The sequence below is a fragment of the Lycium barbarum genome, chromosome 4, assembly GCF_019175385.1.
Source record: "Lycium barbarum isolate Lr01 chromosome 4, ASM1917538v2, whole genome shotgun sequence".
Lineage (NCBI taxonomy): Eukaryota > Viridiplantae > Streptophyta > Magnoliopsida > Solanales > Solanaceae > Lycium > Lycium barbarum.
The window spans coordinates 112,105,626-112,124,821 of record NC_083340.1 but is presented as its reverse complement, the minus strand read 5'-3'; the positions used below and the strand labels follow the sequence as shown (position 1 = coordinate 112,124,821).

The 19,196-nt window shown below is 36.9% G+C and overlaps 1 protein-coding gene across 2 annotated transcripts in view; it reads right to left on the bottom strand.

The window, feature by feature from the left end:
* Window positions 1-6,813: 6,813 nt before the first annotated feature.
* The window catches only part of LOC132636237 (brefeldin A-inhibited guanine nucleotide-exchange protein 5), a 35,103-nt gene continuing 22,720 nt past the window's right edge, over window positions 6,814-19,196 (bottom strand). Inside the window, exons 21-34 of one of the 2 annotated variants that reach the window (XM_060352985.1) lie at window positions 18,706-19,123; window positions 17,072-17,311; window positions 16,874-16,997; window positions 16,630-16,778; window positions 15,843-16,196; window positions 13,641-13,807; window positions 13,466-13,544; window positions 13,268-13,391; window positions 13,010-13,185; window positions 12,165-12,284; window positions 9,522-9,658; window positions 9,149-9,410; window positions 7,837-7,932; window positions 6,814-7,341 (exon numbers count right to left, since the gene is read on the bottom strand). In XM_060352985.1, coding sequence (XP_060208968.1) covers window positions 7,279-7,341; window positions 7,837-7,932; window positions 9,149-9,410; window positions 9,522-9,658; window positions 12,165-12,284; window positions 13,010-13,185; window positions 13,268-13,391; window positions 13,466-13,544; window positions 13,641-13,807; window positions 15,843-16,196; window positions 16,630-16,778; window positions 16,874-16,997; window positions 17,072-17,311; window positions 18,706-19,123 — 2,509 coding nt within the window. In that variant the 3' untranslated portion in view covers window positions 6,814-7,278. Of the gene's footprint in view, window positions 7,342-7,836; window positions 7,933-9,148; window positions 9,411-9,521; window positions 9,659-12,164; window positions 12,285-13,009; window positions 13,186-13,267; window positions 13,392-13,465; window positions 13,545-13,640; window positions 13,808-15,842; window positions 16,197-16,629; window positions 16,779-16,873; window positions 16,998-17,071; window positions 17,312-18,705; window positions 19,124-19,196 lie in introns of those variants that run through there. The other variant, XR_009581110.1, reaches the window with a different exon arrangement.

Sequence of the window (19,196 nt, the reverse complement as noted above, 5' to 3'; positions counted from 1 at the left end):
GTCTTCTTTCAGGCTATACGGTTTTTCAGATGCGGATTGGGCAGGATGTCCTTCAACAAGAAGATTAACCACATGGTATAGCATTTACTTAAGTCTTCAAGGAAAGAACAGACGGTTGCAAGATCAAGTGTAGAGGCTGAGTATAGAGCTTAGCATCCTCAACTACTGAACTTACTTGAATAACTTATGTGCTCCGTGACATTGGAGTTTGTCTCATAACAGCTCATGCATTGTTCTGCGACGACCTTAGTGCACTTTATATGACCACAAATCCAGTTATGCATGCTTATCATTTTGTAAGGGAGAAAGTTGCACAAGGAAATGTTGTTACTCAATGTGTGCGATCAAGAGATTAACTAGCAGATATTCATACTAAAGCACTCACAAGGGATCAGTTTGCAGTTTCTTACAGCTAAGAGTGGTGAAACCACCTCTCACTAGCTTGAGGGGAAGTGTTGGATAGAATGGATAAGCATAGGAAAAAAAATTGTAGGATATTTTAGTTGTATTATATTAGGTTAGTTTGTATTTTGAGAAAATTATGTATCCTGATAAGTGTAGGCCTATCTCTTTGTATCTATCTCTTGTTTTGTTTTAGATAGCCTTAGCCGTGCCTTATGAGTATAAAAGGCAACAACTGTAACTTATTAGTTATCAAGTGAAAACAAAGGTTATTCCTTTTCTCTATTTTTCAAGATGGTATTAGAGCAGGCCAAAGGTTGGTATCGAACCTCACCGCCAAGGTTCTGGTATCGAACCTCACCGCCACCCATTATCAAAAAATAATTTTCACGTGCTTGGTCCATAAAGCCCGCACGTGATGGGGCGTGTTGAGAATATAATTAATTATTAAAAGTGTGCTCCCTCTAACACCTTAAGCTTTTAGATGTGATGGTCACACCTCAACATGACCTGCAACCTTGAAGTAAAATTTGCAGCTTCATATGCGATTTTTTGTAACTTTGATCGTCTATATCAACAGTTAATTCTAAACTTGCAAATATGTACACACTGCGGATAGAAATGTCATACGGGTTTAACCCACTAGGCCAGCCCAACCTAGCCCTTTTCAAAAAAAAAAAAATTGGCGCGACCCCCTAGCCCTTTATTTGATAGGACTGGGCTGATCTTTTGAGCTCATTTAAGACCGAGGCATTTTAGTCCAGCGTAAGCTTGCCGACCCTTGAAGCGAAGTTTTTGTACATATTTCCCTTTAAACGCCTTGATCTTTAAGTTTTGCCCCTCATCTGGGATCTTTAGTTTTTTCCCCTTGTATATGTGATCTTTAATTTTCTCCCTCGCTACTCATTTACTGAAATATCTAGACTTGTTTTGCTCGTCATAACTTATATAACATTTATCTTCAAAAATTGAACTTTTCTTCACTCGGCATAAGTTCTGTAGTACTATAATTAAGTTATGCAACATAAGTTATGTAATATTTTTAAAACTTGTTGTAGTATTCAGAAATTGAAGTTATGCTTTTTGGGGCATATATTATTTATCCTTTGAAGTTATGCTTTTTGGGGCACATATTATTTATCCTTTTTTCGTTGAATAATGGGCGTGTTTTTGTGGAGTTTGATGTATTTTTGGTCATTTTTATGTTGAGTTTTTGAAATTTTTGCCTTGTCTGGTATAACTTGTGGGATATTATGATACAAAAGTATAAATTTATGCCACACGAATATTGCTGATGGGAAAAAATTAAAGGCCACAGATTTTAGGAGAAAAAATTATAGACCACCCTAGAATAGGGCATTTGTGTGAATGACTCCCTTGAGACTTGATTGAGGTTGGCTTGGCAGGCCCATGGGCCAATTAGAAAAAAGATAATTTAATTCAAAAATATGAAAATGGAAAGGAAGCAAGGGATTGTAGATGGAGATGAAAATGAAGATGTTAACGCAACCTTAATACAAGCAGGCTCAAATCGAGCCTCTGCTCGATGAAGATGATTTGTAGGTGTTGGATATGCTATAAGTATCATGGAAGTATTTGTGAAGAGTTAGTTTATTTTGACTTTTAGTAAAAGGAGTGTTGTCCTTTTATGTATTTTCTTATAATCTATCTACGTACACTCTACCCTCCCCAGACCCTACGATGTGGGATTTCACTGGGTTGTTGTTGTTGTTGTTGCTATTAGAACTTAATAAGTAATATTGAAATATTTGTGAACTTGAGACTTGGTTAGCGAATAAAGTAATATTGTCTTGTAAAAGTAAGACTAGAATTTAGATTGAAATAATAAATAATAATAATAAAATATTTTTAAAGAATGGAGGGTTAGGTTGGGCATCACTGTTACACCTCGGAAATTTCTCCGTGAACGTACGACGAGTAGACCAACGAAGAGTATGAGTGTACGATGTTTTACTAAGAAGGGGATGACTACTTATGAGTTTTGAAAATGCGAAAGTTGCAGATTTGCACTTCGGCCCAGTTGGTCGTAAAATAGAATACGGCCCGTAAAGTGGTTTACGGACCGTAAACTGCCATCGTCCTTCAACATTCCAAAAAACTTCAACTTTCTGCCAAATGACGAAATGGTTAAATACGACTCAGAATACGGACCGTAAATCGAAATACGCCCCGTAAACTGCGACTGTAAACCACCATGACTCCAGCAAACCTTTCTGTTTCTGATATGCTTAAATACGGTCGTGGAGGACGGACCGTAAACCAGAATACGACCCGTAAACTGAGTTTACGGCCACTGTGCACCCGACTATTGTTCATTAAAAATCAGGTTTTGAGTTATTAAAAGGGATCCTAAGCATTTTTATGCATTTCTCATCTACACGACTCAAGAAGTCTCTAGAACACTCTAAACACTTCATTCACAAGAATTCAAGAGAACCAAAGGAAAATCAAGGTCAATAACATCAAAACCATGAAATCAAGAGTGTGAAACTCATCAAAGTTCATCTACACCAAGAAATTGCAAAGGAAGTGAAGTAGGGTTTTTGGCATAGAAGAGTATTGCTACTCAAGGCTCATTCCTACCACATCTAAGGTAAGTTTTATGACCTTCTCATGATAATTGAAGTATTTATACGTTGAAACACTTGGATTATAGAAGAGTGTAGTAAATGGGTCATAAAATGTGAATAGTGCCATAGTTGAATGATAGTTGGATTGAATTATGAATGTTGATGAGTTGGGAGTATAAATATGTTATAAATGACGATTGTTGATACGATATTATGAGTGTTGTTGTGAATGTTAGGTAGTTGAAATGAAACATGGGAAAAGTAGTAGAAACAAAGGAAATTCTGCCCAATTTTCCCTAGAAAATAGTCACGCGTTCTTATAGTCGATTAACTGACGTTGATGCGAATTCTCTTGAAGGTAAAGACGCGAATATTGAAGAAGAACGATCAAGCGGTAGAATAGCTAAAGGAAAAGGTATGTAAGGCTAGTCCTTTCTTTCCAAGGCATGAATCCTATGATATGATATTATTTCCCCTACATTTCCATGGCTTCCTTATATTCGGGAACCAAGAGCCTATGTTCATGGATAGCCACGTCAGATAAGGATAAGAGACGTGTTACGAGCACGATACGGAGATGATAAGCTTAAGACTAAAGATTCTAGAGTCCATGGTATAATGTTTAAACAAAGCTAAAGACATTAACTACGATCTATTGGTAATGCTTGACGTATACACTCACCTTATATACTAATTCCTTCAAGGTGAGGCGGAATACCTATGAATGCTCCATAATATACTCGGGGGTTCTCGACCCTACGTCACCCCGAAATTGTTATAGATTGTTCATAAGCCTCAATGCATGTCCTATGACCAATGTTTCGAGAAACTACGAGTCTATGTTCATAAAGGATTTCATATGAGATAAAGGTAAGAGATACGCTATAGAAATGATAATGGAAATGATGAGCTTAAGCCCAAAGATTATAAAGACTATCATACGATATTTATACGAAATTCATGCTACGAATATGATGTGATTTTCATAGATTGTCTTTAAATTTAAATGTGTGCATTAATGAAAGGTTACGATAAGCTTATAAGATGTATGTGATGGCTACGATAATGATGAGATATATTGATCCTTGTATGATGCATGTGATATGGTCGAGCCACTATGTGGCCGAATATGGAAGATATGTATGTGATATTGTCGAGCCACTACGTGGCCGAATACGGGTACTGTCTAGCCACCCCGCGGCTGAATACGGATATTGTCGAGCCCTAGTGGCCGAATACGGATAATGTTTTATGTGTATGAGAAGCTACGACACTACGATGATGAATTATATGACATGATGATGTGTATGCTATGATGGTTCATGTACGACGATTATGTATATGTGATATATGTATGAAATGTATTCATCCTTAAAGGTCACGCAGGTTTTGCCTTCACCTCATGACTTATGATTTCTCTATTATGTTTGTTTCATTCATGCCTTACATACTCAGTACAATATTCGTACTGACGTCCGTTTTCTTTGGACGCTGTGTTCATGCCCACAGGTAGACAGGGAGACGGCGCAGACCTTTAGGAGCTATCAACAGATTTGCAGAAGCACTCCATTATTCCGGAGGTGCTAATCGGGTTTATACTTTTGTGTGTGTATATATATATATATATATGTATAAGTATTTTGGGCACGACGGGGTCTTGTCCCGTCCATATGTCTAGTACTCTAGTAGAGGCTCGTAGATACGTATGTGTGGGTTATATGGTCTCACAAGGTCACTACTGTATATATGTAGATATGTGTACATTATCTTTTGATAGCCAAAGGGCTTATGTATATAAAAGTGTTTATGTTCTTTAATGAAAATGATTTTCTTATGATTATGAGATTATGAACGAAAAAGGAGGCTTAATGAGTATGATGAGTAGTAGAACGAGCGGTGCTCGGTGGTTAGCCCCGGGTACCCGTCACGGCCCCTAGCTGGGTCGTGACAATCACTTTGAGGCCCATCCAAATGGCGGTTAGTCCCGTACAATCCGTCAAATTACAAGCCCGAGCGGGGTGAACTGGAGCAACCTATATTAACAGCTCTAACTATGGTTATGTCTTAAATGGGAGTCCCAAAACTAGCTATCCATACACTTCTCTCTCCTCAAGTAATGATCAAAACACCCAAGCAGAAAATGCTGAAAAACGGCTAATGATGCAAGAGTTCTTTTCCCAAGATATACTTTTGAGAAAGTAGATGTTCGGTTTTCTGACCATATGTTGAAAAAAAGTTTCAAACCTTTCAAAAGTGATGGAAGCATTGTATGAAATTTGATGTTAGGTGTATTTATATGCTTAACAGTCGTGCTTTACCCACATTTAGTACCTTGTTTGAGAACTAAATACACCTAACTATTATTTACTTTTCGATTTGGAGCAAATTTGTGTGTTATTGTGGGATTTAGGTACTTTACGTAGGAAATACGTCATTTCGGATAAGAAGAGCTTAAAAACCTCAAAGTGTGGACGAAGAGTACAAGGTCCGCTCAGCGAGGTCCAAAGCAAGCAAACTATGTGCTATGAAGCTTTCTTAGAGAGCAAGAGGAAGGAGCAAGGAAAATTGAGGCCAAAAATTTGCTAAGTGTTGATATAGAGTGGACCTCGCCAGGCGAGGTCCAAAGCAGGGAAGTCCCTCGCCATAGAGCTCGCTCGGCGAGTAGTGTTCAAGAAAGGGAAAAATTTCACTAAGTCTAAAAATCATCAAGGCCATGCCCAGCGAAACCCATGCCAAGCAATGTGCTCGTCGTGGAGCTCGCTCGGCGAGCTCTCTCTATCGCAGGAAATATTTACTAAAGTCCTAAACGGGTTTGGATGGGTCTTGGAGGATTATTTTCAACACTATAAGTAGACCCTCTGCATGATTTTTTGATAACTTTGGATCTAGAGAGAGCTAGGAGTCATCGTGGAAGCCGGAGTTATTGGGTTTTACCTTTTCTTCTCCTTACTACTCCTTTTTATATTTCCTTGGATGATTTTTTGTATTTCTTTCATGTCTAATGGAGGTAAACTTCATGTACTAGGGTTGTGGTATAACCATGATTATTGACGTTTGATTAGTATTTCTATATTAGTAGTAATTTATTCAATTCCGATTGTTTCTTTACTTCTATTCTTGATTGCTTGATTGTTTGGGCAATAGTTAAGTTCTATATGCTATTTAATATACATGCTTGAAAGAGATGTTAGATTAGAGAAGAAGTGAAGAGAGTGTGATCTAATTATCCCTAGACTAGGGCTAGGATTTGTGGCTAGAAAAGACATATACATAGGCTCCGTGTTCAATTAAATACCATAAACAAAGTCCATTCTTAACAGGTCAATTCCATAGAAATATAAGTGGCGAATTGTTTCGAATAAGCAAGTAGTAGTTCGAGAGAATACTACAAGAGAACAATTCGATTAATAACAATCATGAATAAAACTGTTAGGATGAAATAATTGGATGACTCAATAGGATTGGTGAACCAACAACCACCCTGGAACATTCATCTCATTAATAACATAAAAACCCGCTCTTCCTTGTTTGAAGTTCATTATTTATTTTCTATTTATTTTAGTTAGTTATAATTACAACCTTCGGATTTCACTCTTGTTTGGATAATTAACATTAATTTAATTTAGTTGACGGTTAATCATAAGTCCATGTGGATTCGACATCCGATTTCTGAAATCACTATATTATTTGTGCGACCACGTACGCTTCCGTGTGCATTTGGGAGCAACAAAATGTAGCAGTCTTTAAATACAAGAAAGGGTAATATTAACCTCATCCTTTCGATATTTCAAGAGAACAATAGTTAAATGATAGACAACACTACAAAATCACTACATCAATATAACCTGTTGAAGAAAGAGTAGGGGCAAGACCTCGTTTATTTGAGTAAACTAACTCAAATAGTACATTACAAAGACTCACAGAATATCAGTATATTTATGCTTAGGCATGTTACATACATAAGACTGCAACTAGTTCAGAAAAAACTAGGAACAGAGCCTGACAAAATCCATGCCTAATTTGCACAATTAAGGCAATTATATTCTACAAGTCCGACAAAATCGTCATTATCATTATAGTGTGCATCCATAATGTGCGCATCGTATCACTCTCCATCTATTGCAAGAGAGAGAGTGTTCTATAAGCCTTTAAATCTAACTTGAAGAAACTATTCAAATATCGAGATGCTGCGGAACAGCATAGTAGTAGAGTTGAAGTACGTCAATTATCAAAAGCTCCCGAGCTCTTCATAGAAAATCCTTCCTCACTTGGCTCTCAATACATCTTAAGCCAACAACGGACTCAACTGCATATTAAAAAGATCTGCAAGGGATCCACGTACATCCATCTGAAGTAGAACAAGACCGTTAGCAATTGGAAGGAAAAAAGGAGACAGTTATAATCAAAATTTGAAACTTATACTTGTGGTAGCACTTCACGACTCTATTATATTATGGGGTCTCAAATACTGAATTAGCTGCCAACCCTAAGCTGAAAAACTTTATCCTTCTCTAATAATAAGGTAGCTCCACCCACCGCTTACTAAGGGCTGGTTCTATCCCGGCCAAGCAACTAAAGTGGGGAACCTAGGTGGGAATAGTGAAAGAAAGAGAAGGGGAAGCATTTTTGGATCTCTAAACCATCCAAGTCAAACCATACCTTTTACGGCATGTGCGGAAAAAGGAAACTGAGTAATCACTGGCATGAACATGACACTTAGTTAAAAGTGGGGAGTGGGAGGGAGGGAGGGTAAACCAGTCACACTTAGAAAGAAATAGCAATTATATGGAAGAGAAAATTGATTCACCTCTTCTATATATTAACATTTTAGGGAAGAGATTACCTGGTCACAGCATACAAGTTTAGTAATCAGAGGATAGAACTCTCTAAGGTGACTCCTGAATATTTGGCTGTTCATAGAGCACATACCCCTCAGCACCTGAACGACAATTCGGACAAAATGATGCATGAGAACCCCCACTGCAGTTCCTAAATCTCATATAAATGACCAGAAAATGAATGTATAGAACACAGAAAAGTGACACAACCCAACACAAAGCAAAAAGTGCCATCAATGCATCAGTACCTCGTGAGTTTAAAACAATAATGATGTAGTAGAGCAGTTGTTGCAAAGGGTCATAAGGAGAAAAGAAATCAGAATGAAACTAAAAGAGTTTCAAGTAGCATACTGAAACTTCAGTATTATTTTTGATTAGGAAGTCAGGAACAGGGTGATTCAACCAAAAGTGATCTCTGTTTTAACAATAAACACTTTTCTGTTAGTCAAAAATGAGAAATTCGTCCAAAAGGATACAGGTACCATGAGAGACCGCGGGATTTGAAGGTTAAAATATCCCAACATCAAAAGAAATTATGCTAACAAAGACTGATGGTCAATTGGGTATAACATAATTAGTAATGTGAGCAAATCATTCAACTTTGGTATGAGAACCAGCATCTTCCAAGTTTGTGTTGATTGGTGACTCGATCCCTTAGCAACAAGCACAAAGTTGTACATCATAAACTAAACCTTGTTGGCTTAAAAATAATGCCAAAAGCAGTGCAGCCATATGCTGCCATCATAGCACACATTTTCTTGTTAAATAGTGTGACCTCCTCATCCAAACGCTTAAACTGTTCGACGGGGGACACTTTATCTATTTAATATTTCTCGAAACAACTTATCAATTTTTTATTTGATCAAGCGTGCAGAAATGCTTTTGTTAATGGTGGCGTAAGACTTGGAACCTAAAACTAAAACCGATATCTGAACTGATACCACATTGATTTATGTGACCACCTCATCTAAAAGTTTAAACTATTATGGAGGACACTCTTCTAATTACTCAATTATATCTTAACAGTATGTATCCTCTACAAATTTTAAGGGGAAGAAAAAGAGGTTTACTAGAAGTGAGCTACTAAAAATTATTTCGATGATTAATTAAAAGCAGCTTCTTTTATAACCAAGAAATCTCTGAGAACTAGTGGGTGCACAGTCCGAATATGCTTTTGTCTGTGACAGGGTTTGAACCAGTGACGTGCACCTGGCTCACACATCAATTGAACCAAAGCCCTGAGGGCACACTAGTTAAAAGCAGTTAAAAGACTATAAATAAAAAGATGGAAACTTCAAGAAATCATGCAGTCCCTACCTTAACAATGATTGGAGAACGCAGCTCCAAAACTCGATGAACATCCATATTAGCACTCTCCGCCGTGCAGGATTGGAACTCAGATGCCTCCTTCAGGACCTGTCCACAAAACGACACCAGTTTCTCTTCTGCAATTTGTTGAAACTTATCTTCTTCAGTTGATTCTTCCTTTATAGAATTGATCCCAGTTGTCGTCTTCTGTAAGATATCAAGATAGATGGAAGTCCCTGCTAATTCCTGGCGGAGAAGATTAAATGGTGGCCTGTCCAACAATAAGCTAAATCAAACACAAGCTGGTAGCAATTTGAAAAATATAGGTTTAAAAGGAGGAGAAAAATGAATCTGTTGAAATAATAGAGGAAACGATCCCAACCTTTCAGCAGGTATTTGGCGCATCCGCAATCTGAGATTGGAATAAGAATTATATGATGCAGCAAACTCTAACACAGAGAACAAGATGTCCATGATAGTTATCTTGTGTGTTGGCTTCAACTTGGTCCAGTATTTCTTCTGCATGTTTGAAACACATCAAAAAGGAGATATAGGAAGAGCAGAAAAATATTTTCAAAATATCACTTTAAAGTTTGTATGATGGTTAGACTTGCAAGTGAAGCTCAAAATCTTAAATCCAGAGACATAGGTAATAGCTACAGCTTCCCATAGGACACTCCAACAAGCTCAGAGTGTAGTTTGCACATTATCTAATTTTATTTTATTTTGAATAAGGTAACATTCGTATTCCATCCAAAGGTATGAGCACTTTTATGCTGATGTGAAACTTTACAGGTAAAGCCACCAAAAACAGTGGCCAGGAGGTAATGACGCTAGTTACAATTTACACATTGCCTAGAAAATCTACCAAATCACCTACTTCCCCCATTATATCTTTACACCAAAAATAAAAGAGACTACGACATTTCATTTTAACTATCTGTATGGTGTTAGCTTTATCTTCAAATTGTCTTGAGCTTCTTTCCTTCCAAATTGACCACCAAATAAAAGCTGGAATGGACTCCTTTGCCTTTCTTCCAATTTCTTTCCAGTTGCATAGTAGGATTCCAGTTTTCACATCATATAATTGCAAGATAAGAGAAGGCTTACAGTTGCTCTTCCTATTCATGTTTTGTCAAAACTCTTAGGTAGTCACTCTGTTCAAAGCTCTTCTAAGTTGCATGCTTTTAAGTTTCTTGTTCCTTCCACTATTTCGATTGCTACTAGCAGAATTTGGGATGACAATATCAAATTTAATGATTTACCAGATTGTTTGAATGTAAAATGTCTTATCTGAATCAGTTTACGTAGTTAATGAAATAAATAATACATTGCTATCAGAAGATTAATCAAGGTCCTAACGAGTGATCAATAAACTAAACTTTTTTCCACATCCAGACAACTAATCTCAATTTCACCCTAAAACTAGGAAATTGTGCTTTCATCATTCCTCGGGAAAAAAAGGACAAAATCTGAAAACTAATCTAACTAGAAAACCTTTACAATTCCATATACAATCAACTTTTGCCATGTAAAACAGGGTAATAGTATGTGCGCAAGCTAGCTAGCCCGGACACCACGGTTAACACTTATCACAAGAAGAAATGGGTTAACACTCTTACATCATTCCAATGTCAATCCCAAAAATAATACATGATCAAAATTTGGTTATCCCATACTATGTTACTCGGACTCTTCACTTCCGGTGCCGGACCGTGTCAACACGACATGGGTGTGGGTGTGGGATCCGTACCCGATCTGGTCAACCGAGTTTGGATACTTTGACCAAAATCGAAGGAAAAATTGGGGACAGATTCAATGATTTCTTTAATCAGCAAGCTAAGGTGAAATTGAAGAAAATGGATACCTTGTATCTAGAAATTTCTATGTCACTCCTTTTCCTTTTATCTCCTTCCTGGATTCTCTCCTTGATCAATATTTTTTCCTCAAGTTTTCCACATAATATCTCATAATTTAGGTTTTACAACTCTATTTTTAGATATTTGAATTTTTTTTTAGCTGAATCCCTGCACCCGTATCCCTAACTGGATTCGTATCCCCGAATCTTAAAATTTAGATCATGAAGGATCCGACCTCTAGATCCTCACCCATGTCGTACACCCACACCCGAGTCCGAGCAACTTAGATCCCATATGCATTTGGTTATATCTGAAAGAAAAAAATGGAAAAAGTACTCTTGATGTATTATATATCTATAGGTCCAGGCACCTTTTTGCTAACTTTTAGCATAATTTGAAGAATCTGCAGAAGATGCCACACCCATTTGATACAGGCACTTCAAGTCAAGTGAAGGAGCCATGTTAATTAGTATAAGATCATTTCCATTTAGGTATTGCCATTTTTCAGACTCCTCAAGATTAAGGATCTGTTCGATTCAGAGATGATTTATTCTCTAATTTCTTCAATAGTTCCAATTGAACACAACCCTCTATGGTTCCATATATTCGACAAAGAAGAAAAATCACTTTTATCACATTTTCTCATTTTTTGGAGAATTAGAAAACACTGTATCATTATACTTCACAAGAATTTTTCCATCCCTGTGCATTTTGACTTCCCCTGTGAAATTTGAAAATTTTATCCTTAGCTATTCACAAGTGGTCAGATTTCCAACAAAAATATAGTAAAACAGAAAATCAATATGTCTGTGCTTATCAAAATACCTAAAAGAGCTAACTGTTACAAATGAGGTACTATTATATATTGAGGGAAAATTCGAACATGGAAACTACAATTTTGAATCACATAAGCCCCCTTTGTCATCTATAAGGCCATAATACAGAAATGACACCTAACGTTCTCTGAGCCATATAATTGTTCAGGGAAAAAAAATAAGGGCAGTAGACGACTGGTAAAGAGTAGGATACTTTACCAGATTATTGTCAACTAAGCATCAAAACATATGCCTTATCAATACCAGAAGCTATTGCAACAGCTCCAATGATTTCTATTGGAGCACTGGACAGAGAAACTTAGCACTGCAGTTAAAAAGCACGAGCAATACCTGAATGCTATCAATTGCACTGAGAAGTAGCAACTGTGTGATGCATTTGCTCCTAATAGTGGCCAATATTGAACTTTCATCCTCATCTTTTGCCTCAGGCTCCGCATCATCAGCTAATAACTATACATTAGATAGAAGAGCAAACAGAAGAAATAAATCAAAATAATAGAAAACGGTACTCAGTGGAAGTACTAAAATAGGCAACGCAGCCAGTTAACTTTGCAGCTCAATAACAAAGGTAACAAGATATTCACCCATTACTTTATTGAAACATCGATGATACAAGAAAGTATATCAATAAGACATCCATTATTGGAAGTATTCTCTTTTAAAAATTTGCGAAAAGAAAAAGAAATCACCTTTTGCTGGATAGTTTTTGAAACGTCAGCATCATCCTCTTTTTGATACGAAAGGATATCAATGTAAGAATTCTCTGTTTCAAACGAATATTGTAGTTTGACTAGAAAACTAATTTTGATCAACGCAGTAAATGGACAAAAGCCCTTTTGTATTATAAGAGATATTAATGAGGAAATGATGACTTATTTGCCGAATTACATAAAATTGCACTATTAACCATCAGATGATACGTCATCTTGGTATCGCATGTGAGCTTCGCATTAACAGAGACATGTTTGCATGTCCATTAACATAACAACCAAACAAAAAATGAACTGTGTACCTAATACGTTCTTTAATGTATAAAAAAGGATTTCTTATTTGAGAATTATATTATGTTGTAGGCTCCATTGTTCACCAAATTTTGACAAATACATTTTTTCTGGGACATTTCCAATTTACATACCACAGTGAGGACAGCACATCAACCAAAAATGAGGTAATACCTTTGACGGTGAAGTTGGTAAATTATCAGAAGCCTGAATCTTTGGTTTAGAGGTGAAACTTCTGATGAAGCGGTTGTCCATCATATTTCCCATAATTTTCTGACCTATTGTTTGACTACGGTCAAGACCTTCCGGAACAGTAGGTTTGTCAAATCTCCTAGATGGTGAGGGCATACCTATAAAGACATTTCTCTATAATTATTTGCAAGAAAAACTCAATAGAAAAGAATAAAATGGTTGAATTTCCTCAACGGCAACCTCCAGTTTCCTCCAAATCAGCAGGGCGCTCCGATCCATGATTATCGTCCAGCACGTCTGATGAATGGCCACCAACAGTTAGAGATGACAAGCCACCAGCATTTCCATTTTCAGCAACATTATGCTGATTATATCCGACAACTCATTATTAGCGAAAATTTGGGATTCATTACAAGCAGTAATGATCTTATTTCTTACCAGTGCAGTGTGATGCTTTGAGTTCTCAAAACCCAAATCATTGAGAAGCTCAAGGGGTTGAGTTGCGTATGAAGCATTTCTGAGACATACAACATATCAACTATATCATGAGAACAAATAGTCAACCAGAAAGAACAACGAAAGAACAGACGACTTAATAAAATTAGAAACGTACCTTATGCTTTCCAGCAAGGTGTCCCAATCATTGTAGCTAAATTGGTGCCCACCAACTTCAATAAGATGCACCAATGCACCAAGAGAAATTGCAACTACAGACTGATCAGATTTTTGGGCACAATCTAAAAGCAAACCCAGCAGTGGGGGCAGCATGAAACACACATTCTACAACCAAAATGCTCAGGAATTAGAAATTTTCAGATCTCAGAAAATAGAGATAGCATAAAAATCACATGATCAATTCCACAATTCTTCCTCATAAGAAGAAAAAGGGCATGATAATTTTATATCATACATTCTCTATTGTGGAAGAACCAAATATAAAACATAACCTGCTGTGGAAGGCTTCCAGTAAATGAAATTGTTAGTTAAACTTCTATAAATCTTAATAAGACCACAGATTGTAATAAATTACAGATGACCGTTCACTATTGGAAATGAACTACATGATTTGTATGCACAATACATGTAGCACTATACTTTCAACAAGACACTCCTAATCAAATTCCAATATTGGGAATGAACTGCAAAATAGAGCAGAGTCAGGGGCAACAATTGTGAGTTCCAATTCAGAAGTTCAACAAACTGGCATTTTAGGTGACATAACATACTACAAGTGGACCATGTGCTCAAAGTGATCTAGGGTTACCATGAGAAAACCGTGATGGGCCACGGGAGAGACCAAGGCCTGCAAAACTAACCAGGATAGATAAATGAGTTGGGAAGTAAAATGTGTTGACTAGGCACCATACTTCAGCCCAGGACTGTTCATCTTGCAACCATGATGTATAGGCCAAGACCGCAACACTATGCTTCTGCTGGAGATACAGGACTGTTGCTCTTGCAATCATGAAGTATGGGCCAAGACCACAACACTATGCTTCTGCTGGAGTTATTTTCTCATAAAGGTTCTACATAGACATTAAAATTTCTAGATTTTGGATATGAGTTGTGCTATAGGGAGATACCAAAAGCAGTAGATACAAAGGCCTTTGAAGACTACAAGAGGGAGCTTGAGTACGACTAAAGCAGTCTAAATTTGGTCAGTACATGCTACCCCCAAAAAATTAGTCATCTATCGGTTAGCGAGCTCCACTAGACTATTGTCATCTAAAAGCATAAGGATGAGGGAAGTAAAAAAGCTATTAGCAAAAGCTAGGGACATGAGAAGTGGAGAAAAAATGCAAAAACTAGCACGCCAAAGAAAAGAGAAATAAGGGCTTAAACTAGATGAAGTGTGTTAAAGATGATTCTTAACAAGTATTGACAAAAGATAATGAGCTCAAAGAGAGATGGAGAGGCTATTTTGATCAACACTCGAATAACGAGAATAACTTTAAAAAATCTCCATACAAATAAAAAATTTAGCTACACTCATAGAATTAGGTTGGTCGAAGCAATATATGCCCTGAAAAGTATGAGGATCATAAAAGTCTGTGGTCCAGACGGCATCCTCATACAGGCCGGATGTGTCTTGGAAAGGTTAAGAGTAGTATGAGTTACCAAGCTTCAATACCATAATAAGAAGTGGTAGAATGCCCGATGAGTAGAGAAAGAGTACTCTGATTCAACATATAAAAACAAAGGAGATATCCAAAGGAACTATTGTGGCATTTAAACTTGTGAGCTACACGACGAAACTTTGGAAAGGAGTAACAAAGTACTTTGATTGACAAACTAGCTTTATTTTATAGACCATTAGCACACTGGGTAGCCTAGTGCAGTTGCAAATGTAACTACTCCCAATGCTGGTGAATCAGGCGACAAGCTTATCAAGCAATTCAAATAATTGATTACACCATAAAGCAAACATTAAAATTGGAGAAAGCTGGACAAAAGATACAATGCAAGTACACGGTTATGATAGTCAAAAGGTATTAGATATTGTACAAATACTAAAGCATACTGGGAAGAGATGAAACAATGCAGACAGAATAGGGGAAATACCCCCACATAGTAAGATCTGGGGAGATGAGAAACAAGTCAGAAGATCACACGAAAAGAACAATCATACCCGTTAATCACACATATGCAAGTCATTAAGCAAATAATTACTCATACAGAAGGTTAGGAATTGAACTTAAACACTTTGTTTTTTCAATTATTTGGACTTGAACAATTTGTATGGATCAAATCAGGAAAATTTAGCCTTCAGAAGTAGCAGCTAGTAAACACAGTCCTTATCAACCACTTCTTATACCTTGTAAAATGTGTTGAACAGGTTGCACAGCAATTGGAGTGAATGAATGCTACTTTCACGTGGCCATTCATCAGGAGAGGTCAGATTCTCTTTCCCAGCATGTCTGACATGATCAAAAATGGGAAATAGGACGCGGTGAAAAATGTTCTCCCAAAACGTGGATGAAAATTTGCCACCTCTCTCGTTCAGCAAATCGAATAAAACCTCAAGTGCACAGTTTCTAACCTCTGGTCTAGGATCAGAGGTCAGATCAGATAGACCAGCCAGCATTGGGAACCAAAAATGCTCCGTGACATCACAAGTCACATCTTCAGCGGTGTCAACTGGCTTCAAAGCACCACCAGGTATAAGGCCCTGAAATTCATTTCACACTGAATAAGATCAGCAGAAACTTATGCAATTTCTTTAGAGAATAACAGATCCTTAGATATGCAACTGAGCACCAAATAGCCAGCATGCGGATGGTTATCGAAAGTAAGAGAAGATATCTACATATGACACCTGAAAATAGTCACCTAAGTATCGCATATATCCCATTTGTCAGAATTAGATATACCTTGTTCATATAAAATTGCTAGATTATCTGAGGCACTCCATTATAGTGATTCTTACAACTTATTTTCAAATTCAAGGTTAATTTTCACAATTTCTTGGGTCCCAATACATGGAAAATCAACTGTCATAACCATAAATGAATTCATAGGAGGACAAATTGAAGATGAAATAATGAATGAAAATGACAAGGAGGGGAAGCCTCCTCAACTAAGTGAGATCCCAGGCAACAAACCTCTGCAAGACGATCCTCGCATATACGAAGTAGTGCAATTGCCTTCAAGCTGATTCTGTGAGAAGTCTTGTTATTGGCAAATCTGATTAAGCAATTGACACAGTCCATGAAGCAATCTCCAACTACTTGATCAAAGTGCTCCAAGATAACTACAAGATTATTTCAATGTTAACACTACAACTAAGTCTTCCACAATGGAATCTGAAAAGTGAGAAGCATACAGAAGCAACAAAGCGATCCGTACCCTGTTCAACATTCTCAAAAGCACTTTCAACAATCGGCTCTAGGTCATCATCTGCAGCAGCTGTAAATATCATGAACACACTTCGCCAACCAGACTTAATACTTCCCACCTTCGACTTTATCATCTGCTACCGTGCAGGAATCAGTATATTTCCCCCAAAAAAATGTAACTCAAGAAAAAGATAAGATGCATACGTACTTGCACAATGCAATCCACAATAAGTCTCCTTATAGTTTCACTTCGACTGCTTCGCATAAGAACGACAAACGGTTTTAAAATATCATTCTGGAAGGTAAAATTGGCGAGCTCGGCACGCTCCAAATACTTCATACCAAGTTGCCGAAGAGAATCTATGGCATACATAGCAACTTTCTCTTCAGGATGGCTCCCAGCAAAAATAAAATGAGTAGCCAGAACAGACCATATTCTTGCCCAAACCTGGAATGTCATTACAGACAGCATATTAGGGAAATGAAAGGCAGTTATCATCAATGAATTAATTCACTGGGACTAACAAAAATATGCACCACCTCATACTAGTTATCAATGATAAGCTGATTCCTATTGTGCCAGAAGAGATGCAGCCCCATAGCTAAATGAACTTCAAAGAATTGGTAATACTAGTCACCCAATTAGCTATTGGAGGTGGAAACGCACCCACTTAGGTGATAAGGTTCTTTATGTGATCAAACAATTCACTAATATGGAGAAAAGGAAGTATCAGAGAAATCCATAGAAAATTTGTCACAATACACAGAATAAATTAATATAAATACTATTCATCCAATATTGGAGGTGGAGACACCCACTTAGGTGATAACGTTCTTTATGTGATCAAATAAATCAACAATATTGAGAAAAGCAAGCATCAGAGAAATCCCTAGAAACATTCGTCAGAATACACAGAACAAATTGTTCTACTAAAAATCTTTCTCAAAATATGTTCTACTAATGTACCAATTGTTTAGAAACGAAAATTGATGATATACCCAGTGATATCAATAATAGCCAAAAGAAAACACTAATAAATTGAAAGAGCATAATGCCTCATTCAAGATTCAATAATAACTTGATCCTTTAATCAAAGGACTTGCTTCAATTTCAAGTAAATTCCTAGCTAATTGTTTCAAGTTCCCGTTGCCTCTACAAAACATCTTAAGAAGTGCATAGCATAAGAGTAAATTTGGCGCCATTTTAAATTTCTAAATAAAACAATAAATTAAACCAAATAAGAAATATGGATTGAAATTATTGATGGCCTATATTCGAGTGAGCTCCACTTTGGCACAAACATAAATGTCCTGCAAACCTGCAGGATAAAAAACCCGAAGACACATGCAAACATCATACAATTCAAATATATATTCATTTTGAAATAAAATCTCCAGTAGGCACCGGAGTAGATCTACACTTCAAAAAAAGCACTAGACATGAAAACAAATGCCTTGGGACACCTATTGACTTAAACCTTCTAAGACTAAAAAGAGTAAAACGACATTCAAAGAATAGAAGAGAACTCTTCATTGATGAGTTTATAAAATCGTTAACTTTGTTAGTTTTCCCTCTTAGTAAATCAAGTGCAAAGAGAAAATAATTCCACATGCACAATGAATTAAATATTTGTAATACATTAAGTTTGTAGTTAGTATGATTATCCCTTGAGCCACAATTTGAATTTCACAAGAATTATTTGTCATAAGTGTTGTGTTGTGTAGCACTAGGCAACAAGAGGTAAAGAGATGGATAACTAAATAATACAACCAAATCATCTATCAGGTCAATGTCAAAAATTTACCCAACACTAGTATCAAATTAATGAGTGGAGCAATTACCATTCGTATGCGAGCCATGTTGTAATAGCTGATCTCAACAAGTTTTTGCAAGCTGAAAACACGTGCAGGATATTGTCTTAATTCCTCAGCTGAGACTTTACACAAACCACTGAAAAATTCAACGACTGATTCACTGGGCAGTTTAACACTATTCACAAACACTTGCTCAGTAGGTTTTCCAGTCAACTCTCTAAGAGATTGAAGCAGAGCATCTCTGGAAATTTGATTCGATCCTTGCATAACTGTTGCAGCCATTGAAGGATTAGTTACTATAAACTCAAGCCGGGAAATGCACTCAAGCACCGCAATCCATGTATCCTGCAGAGCTTCAGCATCTGAATCACATATAGCCAGCAGAGTTCGTAGTGCTTCCACATTTTTACTTTTCATATCCCTTGGTACATGTAAAAGATTAAGTCTGCAGAGAAATTGTGAAAGTTGTTTCAATCTCTAATCAGGAAAGCATAATTTATCCTCATACATAACCAAAC